Source organism: Galeopterus variegatus, unplaced genomic scaffold (genome assembly GCF_000696425.1).
Source record: "Galeopterus variegatus unplaced genomic scaffold, G_variegatus-3.0.2 Scaffold1006, whole genome shotgun sequence".
NCBI classification, from domain to species: domain Eukaryota; kingdom Metazoa; phylum Chordata; class Mammalia; order Dermoptera; family Cynocephalidae; genus Galeopterus; species Galeopterus variegatus.
In genome coordinates, this window is record NW_007727117.1 from 357195 (window position 1) to 370501 (window position 13307).

The 13307-nt window shown below is 30.5% G+C and overlaps 1 protein-coding gene across 1 annotated transcript in view; it reads left to right on the forward strand.

The window, feature by feature from the left end:
* Positions 1-13307, forward strand: part of ROBO1 (roundabout, axon guidance receptor, homolog 1 (Drosophila)) — a 415298-nt gene that overhangs the window by 327086 nt on the left and 74905 nt on the right. Inside the window, exons 7-9 of the mRNA XM_008574166.1 lie at positions 3191-3199; positions 6652-6776; positions 9961-10132. Of these exons, the coding sequence (XP_008572388.1) occupies positions 3191-3199; positions 6652-6776; positions 9961-10132 (306 nt within the window). The remainder of the gene's footprint in view (positions 1-3190; positions 3200-6651; positions 6777-9960; positions 10133-13307) is intronic.

A 13307-nucleotide genomic window follows, 5' to 3' on the forward strand; every position in this document is an offset into this window, starting at 1 on the left:
ATGTATGTATGTATAAATTAGAACTGTTATTAGACATACTGCATAATGGCACTGTTAAACAAAATAAAAAATTTTAATCTCTTATAAATATGTACTCACTTTTCAAAAGTTATTTTATCTTCCTATTTGATGTATTTACCTTTAAAAGTATTCTTGTCAAATACAATTTTTTCTCGTGTTCAAAAAAGATGACTATTTTATTCAATTTGTAATGATTTCAAGTGATGAAATGATTGAAATTGGTTTGCCCTTTAAAAAAAATCATCATATCACTTTTTATTGCAAAAGGTGAACTTTTCGAGTAACTTTGTCTGCTTTGTTATCACCTGTTAGTTTTCCACGTGTTTCTTAAAACTATAGTTGAATATTCTTAGAAGATCTTTAACATCATGAGGAATTCTTTAAGAGCAGTTTTTATATATGTATGTAGTAATGATTTTAGGGTAAGCAGTTTATGACAGTTTAAGTGTCAAATCAAATGTATTTTTTACCAGCCAGCAAAAAAAAAAAAGAAAAAGAAAAAGAAGAAGAAGCATTTTGTATCCTATTTTACGTAGTTCTCCCCTAATCGATTAACTAGTGGGAAAATTTTCAGAGACCTGAATTTAGTCAAGAGACCTGGAAACTAGTTTTTGGTTAGCCATCTGTGACCCTGAGAAAGTTATTTAACAATTTAGGTTCTCTGTTTTCTTATGAAAAACGTAGAGGATTACACTGGTAAGATCTAATGTCACTTTCAGCGCCAATATTTTATAGTTTTATTGTTTTATTACAGATAGAGACAGACAGACTTTTCCTCTTTCTCAGTTAAAGAAAGAGAATTGGGATCGAGGTGATGCAGGTCTTTAAAGCAGAAAGAAAAGACAATGAAGAAAGTTAAGAGAAGGGTAGGAGCGAAGCCTCCCATAAATCGCAAACTATAGGGAATAATAAACGAACCGGTTCCAAGTTACTCTGCTTTTTTAAAAAATTCTTTCAGACATACCCAACTGGACAATAATGGGAACTGCCTGTTTCATAGGAAGGTTCCTGCTCTCTGTGTGGAAAGAAAATCTTTTGACCTGACCCGGAGAAGAATGTACAGAAAGGGGAATGTATATGAAAAACTTAAAGAAATTTCAATAATTTATTGTTTAGCAGAGAAAGTTAGGGATGATAATTTTCTTCAAATGAGTAAAAGGATTTTATGTGGAGGATATTATTGGCTTTTGTTTGTTTACTGATCCTAGAACAAAAAAAAGGGATTTACTTTGTGGACAGACAGGTTTTCATTTGGATAAGAGGAAACATTTCCTGATAATCATGGTTGTTAAAAAGTTTAAATGATCACTCTAGATAGTGTGCTCTCAAAAACCCCTGATGTTTTAGAAACTTCTATGTTAGATGATGTTCTTAGATAACTTTAAAGGTCCTTAATAGACTATAAAATTATTTTTCAATTATCATTTATCATGGATATGGTATGCAAATACAGTAGCTGGAAGTTCTTAAACACATTGGATTTTAATTGATGGAAAGATTCTATGCCCATTGCTTGATTGATAATAAAAACTATAAGCAAGGTAAGGCTGCTTTTTAAATTTTTAATGAGCTGCTTCCCAGTAATTTTCTTGTTTTTAATGTATTGTATATATTTGAAATGTTTAAGAAATTTAAAATTACTGCAAATATATGAAAATATTCAGGAATTATTTCTCTAGTCTCCTGGCTTTAAATAAGGCTTTACTTTAAGTGTGTCGGTGTAATGAGATCAATTTTATTTTCATAGATTAATCCAAAAGATAATTCTACAACCTCCCATTGTTTCAAAGCAAAATCCTATTGCTACAGTTTGTCAGGTTCTCTCACTTGTAGCTTGTAAATATTTCTCCCTGTCATTTAAAAGACATCTTTAAGGTATCAGCAAATGTGATCACACCCTACTCACTCTGTGTTTTCGAGTCTGGACAGCATAGCTGGTGATGCTATAATAAACATTAAGCCTGAGTAAATGGGAAATGTTTCTTTTTCTTTCTTTAACTTTCCTAACTTAAGTGAGTGAAAAATTATGCTTAATTATTTTTCTTTAGAATGAAAAATAAAGAGAAATTATTTCACTCATGTAAAAGGGAACCCGTGATTTAAAATGTCTTTCTGAATTATTTTTAAATTTTGCAGATGTGGCAAAAATATGCAAGCAAACTGTGTCTCTATTTTATAACAGTACCAATTCACGGCAGCAGTTCTTGACATTTATCTAAACTAAAGGAATGTGTATCAGGTCTAATTAGTTTTGCGTTGTTAAAGATATGGGAGTTATTTATTTGAGTAAAATGTATTGTTGGAGGTACTAAGCTATTATGAAAAAGTTCTGCCCTTGGCAGTAATTACCTCTGCTTCTAAAATAAAGAAAGAAACAGAACAATTATTTTCCAAATATATATTACTTGAACTTTCTTTATAAAATACCTAATGTTTCAGCATTAAAAACAGATAATTTGATTATGACTTATAGATAGAATTATAAAGTTTTCTCTGTTCTCAGTTTATTCACATGTTTTTTATCATCTCAGTTAAAATATGCAAGAATTTAAATGCAACAGCTTTTAATAGCCTTCCTACTCAATTTATGTTCATGGAACAGTGGCACCTATTTGTCAGCTCCCTGACAAATAGCATCATAATCTGTATTTTTACCAGATCTTAGGGTGATGTGTATACTTTTTCAAGTATCAGAAGCATGGATTTAACAGAATATCATTGGCAGCTTGAACATTTTAAAAATTAATCTGATGATGAAGTTATGGGATTTAACACTTCTTTATCTTTGATTAAAATGCTCATTTTGATTTCTTTGTAGGCTTAGCAGCTAAGATTTATAGTATTTTTAAACTCATTACATATATAGTTATCTAACCTGTCGTCTGCTAGCAAACGTAGATTCATTGAAAAGTGTATTATAATTTTATAACTATTATTCATTGTAGCTCTGTAGTAGAGATTTGAAGATTCTATTGTTCTTAAATTATTCATGATTATACTTAAAATGCTAACAAATATTCATTCATGGACAGTGCAAGCCATATATCCAAATATTAATGTGTTCTTTATGATAAAAGAAGGGTCATTAGGTCAAATCGTATTACTTTTTCTGTTTCATTTTGTGTTTCCTTATTTTTATTTATTCCATGTTTTCTTTTTTTTGTTTTAGTTGGGTCTGGTAAGTTGACATTTTATTGGCCATCTTCTAATCACCGTGTCACTGTGACTGGAACTTCTCTTCCCCTTTCCATCCATACCCTTCCATGTCCTTCAACCAATCAGCCTCCATGTTTCACTTGTCATTGGCCACAAAGACAGACTGCACAGAATAAAGTCTGCAGGAAGTATGGGTAACTGTGACAAAGAGTAAAGGTAATGGGGTTGCTAACTTTATGTCTTTTTAAATGCTGTTTGATCTGCATCCTCTTATTCCTTCTCTCCTGAAATAAGTGATAGGATTGAATCTTGGTTAAGTACTATTTCAATTTATTTCTCATATGATTAAGCAAACAAAAATAAATGCCCAGAAAACAATTTGAATTTTTTTTTTGTTAAAAATATGTTTATGATTTCATGTCTGTCTAACTGAGTTTTTATAACTATTGTTTAAAAATAGTCATTGAAAGTCCCGTTGCCTTGCACTTAGGGATGTTTGCAGTCATTTTCATTTCTGTGTGTCACATTCATTTCATTTTATGGAAGACACATGATGTGTCCAAAGTTTATCAAAATGTACTTTGATAAATGTTTGTTCCCGTGTAAATAAAGAGTCATCAGGTTTCTAAGCACTCACCTTGAGGGAAGTTTCATTCATTCTATAAGATTGCTAGAATCCCATTTTTAGAAAACTTTACCTGAGTACACTAAAGGTATACCAGGGAATAATTTTGACTCTACAATAATCTCCCTCACTATTCTTTAAGTTAAAAAGCTATACAAATATTATAAAAGGGACATTCTTATTAATAAAAATAGGATGGATTGTTCAATAATCATGATGCAATAACGATATTTTTTAAAAATAGCATTCTCTGTGATATCCTACATACAAAAATATAGATGTTAAAAGGGACATTCTTATTAATAAAAATAGGATGGATTGTTCAATAATCATGATGCAATAACTGGATATTTTTTAAAAATAGCATTCTCTGTGATATCCTACATACAAAAATATAGATGGATCAAAATTTAAACATAAAAATAATAAAGACATATAAGTACAGAATGAAAGTGGAGTTGAATATTTACATGATATAATTTATTATGTATTTGTAATCTATATTATATAATTTTATTGATACAATAACGAAAATGCCTAGACAGATTAGAAAGACTATAGTATTAACAAAATGGCAAAATATATTTACAGCATATATGGGAAATGTATAAAATTGTAGCTTATAAACAGTTTTTAGAAATTAAAAACTATATAAACATATGAACATAATATCTACAACAAATAGGAAATCAATGATAAGGTAATATGAGGAAAAGTATTTAACTTCAGTAATATAAAATGTTAAATTAAGAAGAGAATAGATTCAGTTCTATTCTGGCAAAGATGTTAATGCTCAGTGTTTGTGAGGTTTGGGAGAAAAGGCAATTTGTGTTCTGTTAGCGAAAGTATCAGTTGATAAAAAAATTCCTGAGCACAATTTAACTGTACTTGCCAATATGCTCTAGATATTTGCATATGTTCGGAGCCTGTAATTTTACTAGAAAATAATCTTGAATATGCTTGTGAGAAGGATGTTAATGTTAGCACTGTTTTTAATAGTGAAAATGAGAAACAAACTAAATTTAAAACAATAGAGATTGGTTAAATAATTTAAGGTAATTTGCATATTGATTATTAAAGTCATTAAAGAGATAATGTAAGAAAATATTTGAAAGCAGTATCATCCAATTTGCATGGTAAAATTATGAGTCGCTTTTCTTTTTTTTCCTTTGTCCGATTTTCCAAATTTTCAATACTAAACTTATGTGACATTGGTAACATGATTATGTATTTTTGATTATGGCAAGTTTAAATATTGTAGCTTTCAAAAAATATTCCAATGTTTTATTGTAAACTTTGAGTAAGTGTATATGATGAGTGGCCTTCTCAATGTAAACAGATAGGTAATGATAGGTTGATAGATTGAAGCATATTTAGTTCATTCATTTTTTTCTTAGAGATACATTTACATCTGATATTTAACATACATATAGAAAAGGATTTTTTTAAGTTATATTTGTAAGACATATCTTGTGGCTGATGTCACTGTTGATGCTGGCATGAGAATATGCCTACCAAATATAGTAAATTCATTTCCAGGCAAATATCCTGTGTGGAAGGATTGCTTCAAGATAAATGTAGTTAGCATAAGGATTTCTATTCCTTATTCCCAACTAAGTCTTTGAGGTTTGAGGAGAACTGCCATTTTATAAAAGAAATGTAGATTCTGGCACACATTCTTAGACATGTTTCTGAGATTTAGGAAAGAGACCACCCGAAGTTTTTACTTGACTAAGTGGTTTGAACATTTATATTTTCCTACTCAAATTCCCTGCAATATTGAAAAGTCATATTTTCCCACTCAATTTTTTTTTTGTTGTTGTTGCTGTTTTGTTTTGTTTTTTCTAAACGATGACTGGTAAAGGGATCCCAGTTGACTTGGTGTTGTCAGCCCCACACTCTCCCAAGTGAGCCAACAGGCCAGCCCATCATTCACTTCAATTTGAACTGAGACAAGAGAGGAGAATAATTAGGTGTTTCAGACAACTGATAAGAAATGAATTTGAAAAGTGTAAACAGCAGGCAAAAAGATTTACATTCAGTGCATATTTTTCCAAGCACAAGACTCAGTCCAAAAATGAGCATCTTTATTTCCAGGGATGACCCATCAGCCCATCTCAAGCCTTCAGCTGCCATTGCTCTCAATGTAACTGACACAATTTTCTGACACTCTATTTACTGCTGGATGAAGTGGCCGTTGAAGTCTGTATGAATCAAATAGTTTGGACAAAGCTGGCAGTATTTATAATGTCAGGATGAGCAGATGTTTCAAATTTGCCCTCATTTCCATATATATTCTGTTTAAACATGCCCTTGCCTATGTAAATGAAGGAAGCCTTCTACTCCACTATTGCTTTAAATTCATTTCTATTCAAGTAATTGGACTGAAGATTTTAAATGCTGATAATTTGCATGGTAGCATTTCAGGAGCTTCTGAGTTAAAGTAATTTTAGGGCCTGCCTACATCAGGGGGTCCTTTCATGCATGATTAAAGTTCATTCACCTTTAAGCCACTCTAAATGAGAAAATATAATATTTATTCATAAAAATTTCAGGTACGCTTTGACTGTGAAGGGTCAAATTGTAGCTCAAGAATTCTCTTAAATATGAAAGTTAATGATAGAAGGTCAGGTAGTAAAAAACCTCTTCATAAAACAACTCTATTTCATTTTATAAATATCAACTTAGTAATTTATCTTCAAATCGATGATGACAATTGGTACATTATTACTGTTGTACATAACGTATCATATAAAATAAAGGCAGCATTTGAAATATCAGGAAATTGTCTCAATTAGAACAATAACTACATGCTTTTGATTCAGTGTAAATTGTTTCATCTCCTTTAGAACCCCCACATTTTGTTGTGAAACCCCGTGACCAAGTTGTTGCCTTGGGACGGACTGTAACTTTTCAGTGTGAAGCAACTGGAAACCCTCAACCCGCTATTTTTTGGAGGAGAGAGGGGAGTCAGGTATGACATTTTTCTGATTTTTTAACCAGTGAACATGGGTGCCATGTATGTAAGAAGAAAAATCAAAGTATTACTGAGTCATACAGCTGTCACATTAAGAGAACTGAGAAATCTCTGCGTGCTCTACAAGATTTCAGCAATGAGAGAGAAGACAAAATTGTCTTCATTGTCTTACTTCTCAAAGCATTTTTCCTGCCTACTTTTGGTACACAGCAGGGGAGAGAGAATAGACAGTGTTTTGTCACATAAATTTGATCTTTACTTCCAATTCAGCCACTTTTTTAAAAGTGGAAGTGGAAACTACTCTTTTTTTCCTCAACATAATTCAGTTAATTATCATTTCTATGATTCAGATATCTGGAATTATATATTAATAGAGATTTACATACATTTAAAGCAGGGATGATAATTATTCAGTGTGATTTCTCTGAAAGTTACAGGGATCTGAAATACCTTCAGAATCAAAAAATTATATGACATTCTTTTTAACATAGATGTTGTGTTAAATATACTTCAATATATTCTAATTCTTTGAAAACCTATCATATATAATCATCATTTGCTATCAAATCCTACTCTCCTGCTCTCTTTGGATTTTATAAACCAGAATTTTGTATATACATCGAAACTAGAATATAGAAATTTATACTAAAATAGTTTAAAATGCCTTTTTGTTTAATCTCTTAATGATTTGCCTTCTTCAATAGGGCAAAACATTTTCTTTTACTTGTTTCTGACACTTGTAAAAAAATTATTCTCATTCGTTTTAAGCACAGTTACAACTGACCTCTTTTGTTTTTGCTTAAATCACTTGGGTGGTTTGATTCCTGATCTTGCTTCTGATGTGCTCTTATAAATATAACAAGCGGGTAATTTACTCACTACACAATAATCTTTTGAAGGCAGTGCCATCAAGTTCATTTTTATTTTCACTTTGGTAGGCAAATATTGACTTGATTATGGTTTGTAGACTCTCATTTTAGTTGTAGTATCTTGGTGGATTCTAACACGTTCCATTTGGCCTCAAAGGACTAAATTTGCTGACAGTAAATTAAAAACAAGAAAAAGCAAAATATTTTAATACAGCAGGAAGAATTGGGAGTGCATTATAGAAGAAAATCTGTATAGCAGTAATAGTAAATCCATGAGAACTTCTTAATACAGTAATATTTAGATGATACATTTAAGTTATTTAATCTCTAAATCAAATTTCCAAATAATTTTGGTTTTGTTTTATTTAATGATGCAACTCATTTTTTCCTAAAATTTATCACTGGACATATATCCATGGAATAGGAGTTAAATCTTTATTAAATGATGTATGTTAAAAAGCACTAAAACTTTTAAAAGTTTTTGGTCTGAAAAAAAGTTGGTATTTTTTATTTAGTGAAATACAATGACATGATGCATTATTTTGTGTGAAATACACACTCCTTCTAGCAAACTTAGTCTTTTGATTAAATTCAGTATATTAATTAAAAATATCTATAACAGATATTCTCAACATTTAATAGGAGAAACATATAGAACTGTTAAAGTTGGTTTGAATTACTGTGTATTTATAATGGAAGGCTAACAGAGAGATACTGGTTGTGATGCCAAAATGGTATCCTTGAACTTAGTTTGCTAGAGTTTGTTTAAATTTTAATTTTGTTTATGTACTAAAGGTCTTAGTGTTTATAATTCTAATAGTCATATACAGTTGACCCTTGAACAAGGATGGGTTAGGGGCGCCAATCCTCTGTGAGTTGAAAATCCAGGTATAACTGTCGACTCCCAAAAACTTAACTACAAATAGCCTAATGTTGACTAGAAGCCTTACAGATAACATAAACAGTCAATTAACATGAATTTTGCATGTTACATACATTGCATACTGTATTGTCAGGTAAATGAATCCAGCGTACGGACCATCAGACAGCTTCACCAATTTCCTTTTCTTTCTTTTCAATGGTCCGTACTCTGAATTCATTTATCTTGAAATAATGGGCAACCACAGCTACAGACCCCAATATATCAAGCAGTTCAACTTCTTATAATGTCGCTGACTCTTCTCTGCTCTTTGGGAGCACTTCCAGGATTACTAGTGGCCTTCAGTATGGATTCAAGTTTTACGGTATTGTACTATACACAATGACCATGAGTGATGACTTTATACTGTGATACCAATTTGCTGGATACCCAATATATATGTTTACTTTATATATTTTATATAACATATTTATTTTATGTATTTGCTTTATACCCAATTTACTGGAGAGAGGAACTTCTTACATGGAGATATTAGCATCACACCTTTTAAGTGGATACTTGCAACGCTTGAGCTCACCACAGTAGCAATAGGAGATGGCAACTAAATTATTGCGGTTGTACAGTATTGTTACAGTTAGTTTAATGCAGTTATGATTTAATACTGCATCTTTATGTTTGTTTACATTTCTATCCACTGCAAATGGCACCATGTGTGGCCTGTAAGTGCTTGTATGCATAAGTTCTGATGAATTTTAACTTTTTATAATAGATTTGTGTATATTTTATGTAGTAAATGACAAAATAGACTAGTATCTACATATATTTTATGTATTCATGACATACCTAACCTTTTCATAATTTTTTGTGTTTCATAATTTTTTTGATATTTCAAGCCTACATAGTTTGTCTGCAAGTTTTTTCAAATTATCTCAAATCTCCAAAAATATTTCCAAAATACATTGAAAAAATCCAGATATGTAGACCCACACAGCTCCAACCCGTGTTGTTCAAGGGTCACCTGTATATGTGAAGCAAGGCTTTTGTCTTCAGTTGAACATGTAAAACTTTTTACTGTAATGATACCTAATATCCTTATATATCTAGTATTGTTTGAAAACTAATAGTTATAAAAATATATATCAATACTGAGAATTTATTTAAATTTTCAAATGACCTTATCTAAGGTTACATTATTAAACTCGGTGTGTGTGTGTTTATATTTTTGTGTGTGCATATCTATATATGTGGGAATGTGATGAAATAATATTTAGCTTATTTATGTGTGTTTGTGCATATATACACACACACATATCTATGTATATGTGTGTATACTTTTATATGTGCTTTCTAATTGTACGTGTGTATATGCCAAAATATTGGAACCTAGCAATTAACCTAATTTTATTCTTTCCTCCTAAATTCTGGATTCTAGAATCTGCTTTTCTCATATCAGCCACCACAGTCATCCAGCCGATTTTCAGTTTCCCAGACTGGTGACCTCACTATTACTAATGTCCAGCGATCTGATGTTGGTTATTATATCTGCCAGACTTTAAATGTTGCCGGAAGTATCATCACAAAAGCGTATTTGGAAGTTACGGATGGTAAAGTAAAGCATTTTATTTCAAAGAGTCCAACTTGGGCTTCAAGAGAGTGCCAGTAGATGTATTAATTTTCAATTGTATATTTCTTACATATCTTTCTTTTCTTCCATATCTTTATTTTGGTAGTATTTGGAAGTTACGGATGGTAAAGTAAAGCATTTTATTTCAAAGAGTCCAACTTGGGCTTAAAGAGAGTGCCAGTAGATGTATTAATTTTCAATTGTATATTTCTTACATATCTTTCTTTTCTTCCATATCTTTATTTTGGTGTAAAGCCAAAGAAGATGTTGATGCAATGATAAGTTCAAAATTATTTTTACTTTAACTTAAATGTACTATAAATTTCTAACGTCAAGTCAGGTTCATAAAAGCATAGCGATTATCCAAGGAGAAGCTTATACTGAATAGCTGTACGTAGGAATGTTTCCAAGTTTTGGAAAATATAAAGGTATTTTATACTCTCTTGATGTAAATTACTATCTCTTCTCTTTTCCATAAGTTAAGGAGGTAAGATTTTTCATATATCCAAAATCTAACAACTCGCAGCTCAAAAATAAACAAGTTTTTCTTAGTAATGTGGTATATCCTATTTACAGTTCCCCTAAACATGATCAATTAATGCCAAATAAATTATAAACACTGAATAATTAAGAAAATCTCCAAGCCACAGTTGGAGAGTAGTGATAATTTGAAAAGAAGATGAAGGAGGAGGAGGAGAGGAAAAAATATATATAAATATATGAACTAAATACGCATATACACAAAAGTATATATTTCAAATATGTATATATTTATTATATAGATATTCAAAATATTCTACCTATTTATATGTATACATACATATAAATAGGTAAAATATTTACATATGTGCATATAATATACATAATGTATATATTGCTGAGTGTATATGTGTGTATAATCCAGAAAGTATTATGAGTAATGAGTTCTTGCAAATTAAATATAGAGCTAAAGCATAATAGTGTTCAGGGGTTTTTACTGCCAAAACCAAATTGATTGCAGTGATCAAAATTATTTTTTTCTCAATTTCAAAACATAGATGAAAGAACATGTAAATAAAGAAACATTCTCTCTCTCAAGGAGGAAGATAGCACAAGAATGAGAGAAACAGAAATGAAAGATGATTATGCATTTCGGAAAACATAGTAAGACTTGATCTTGAGGAAGTAATACATGCAAAAATTTAGCTGTTTTAATGCAGTATGCTTGATTAAAAAGAAACTTTGGATTTTGACTTATTCAATATAATAGAGTTGTTTCTTTAATTAGAAACTATGAAGTCCACTTTGACTTCTCATTCTTCCTTCTCTCTCTGTCATTCAGTAATCTTTTGAATCCATCAAATTGTCTTCATCTCTGTTACAACTCCCAGAATAGTCTACTAATTCTATCCTGGTTTCTTGTCTCCTCTCACACCAAATTATATTCCCATATTGTTGCATGAATTTTTTTTCTCTAGATCCTCTTTTCTCCCCCATCATGTAAATTGAGGTATAAAATACATACAAAGCAAGTAGAGTAAACTAATACTGCTTGATAAATTTTTTCATGTAATGATTACTTAGATCAAGATATGGAACATTTCCAGGACCATAAAAGACTTCCACCAATTTCTTCCCAGTCAGTAAGCCTCTCTCTGGCACAGATAATTACTTTACTGTCTTTCTTCATCATTGATTAGTTTTGCTTGTTCTAGAAACTCAGTTAAACGAAATCAGATAGTAGGTAAATAATATTTTGTATGACATCCTTAGTTCAAGTAATGTCAGTGAAAATAACCCATGCGTATATTAGTAGGGTTTTTTTTTTCTTTTTTGTTGCTGTGTAGTATTCCATTCTGTAAATAGACCATAATTTACTTACGTACTCTCCTATTAATGGATTATTTTCCATTTCAGGCTCTTACTAATAAAGCTAAATATCCCTGTACATGTCTATTGTTGTGCATGCTCACTCAGTTCTCTTGGTTTGCCCTTTGGTGGACATATGTACTAGTTTCTCTTCTTTTCATTTTCTCATATATTCTAGATACAAGCTTTTGTGAGATATATGTATTGTAATTATTTTGTCCCAACCATCCTCTTAATGATGATTTTAAAGATTAACTAAATAATTTTAATAAGGACCAGTGTACTATTTTTCTTTCATGGTTCATATTTTTGATGTCCTGTCCTACTTTGAGGCACAAAGATGTTCTCCTATGTCTTTTTCTGGAAGTTTTATTATTTATACCTTTGAGATTCAAGTTTTTGATTCATCTTGAATTAATTTTTGTGTATGGTGTGAGCTGAGGGTCAAAATTCTTTTTATGTTCCTCATATGGAAACTAATTGTTTCAGCATCATTTATTGAAAATACCATCTTTTCCCTATTGAATTGCAGTGACATTTTATCATAATTCAAGTGAACATAGGTGAGTGGGCCTACTTATGCTCTTTCTGTTATGTTCCAGTAGTCTATTTATGTCAGTTCGTATGATCTTAATTATTGTAGCTCTGTAGTAAGTCTTAAAAGCATGTAGTGTATGCCTCCAACTTTGTTTTTCTTATTTTGTGATGGCTGTTGGAGATCTCTACATTTCCTTATAACTTTTAAAGTCAACTTGTCAAAATTACACACACACAGTCACCCTAAACAAAAAAATCTGAGTTTTTAATTTTGATTTTATTTAAATTATTGGATAATTTGAGGGGAATTGACATCTTAACACTCTGATTCAATTCAGGGAAAAGGTGGGTATACATTTCATGTATATGTCTCAGTTTATTTAGGTCTTCTTTAATTTCTCTGATATGTTTTGTAGTTTCTAGGATAGTGGTCTTAAAATTCTACATTCTACTTTTTCTACATATTGTTATAGTAATCATTATCAAATTCATTATGTGGTCTTCACAACCATGATTTAAAGACTATAATGTATGTAAGACACTGTAAAAACATTTTACATTATTTTAACTTATTGGAGTACAATAATATATATATAATAATAATATAATATATATCATAGACAAGGTTTAGGCTTTTGATTGAGACAGTTCTAATATTGAATTTGAATCTACATATTTTGGTAAATTTATACCTAAGATATTTTATGATTTTTGATATAACTGTATATGTGTATATATATATATATATATATATATTTTTTTTTTTTTGA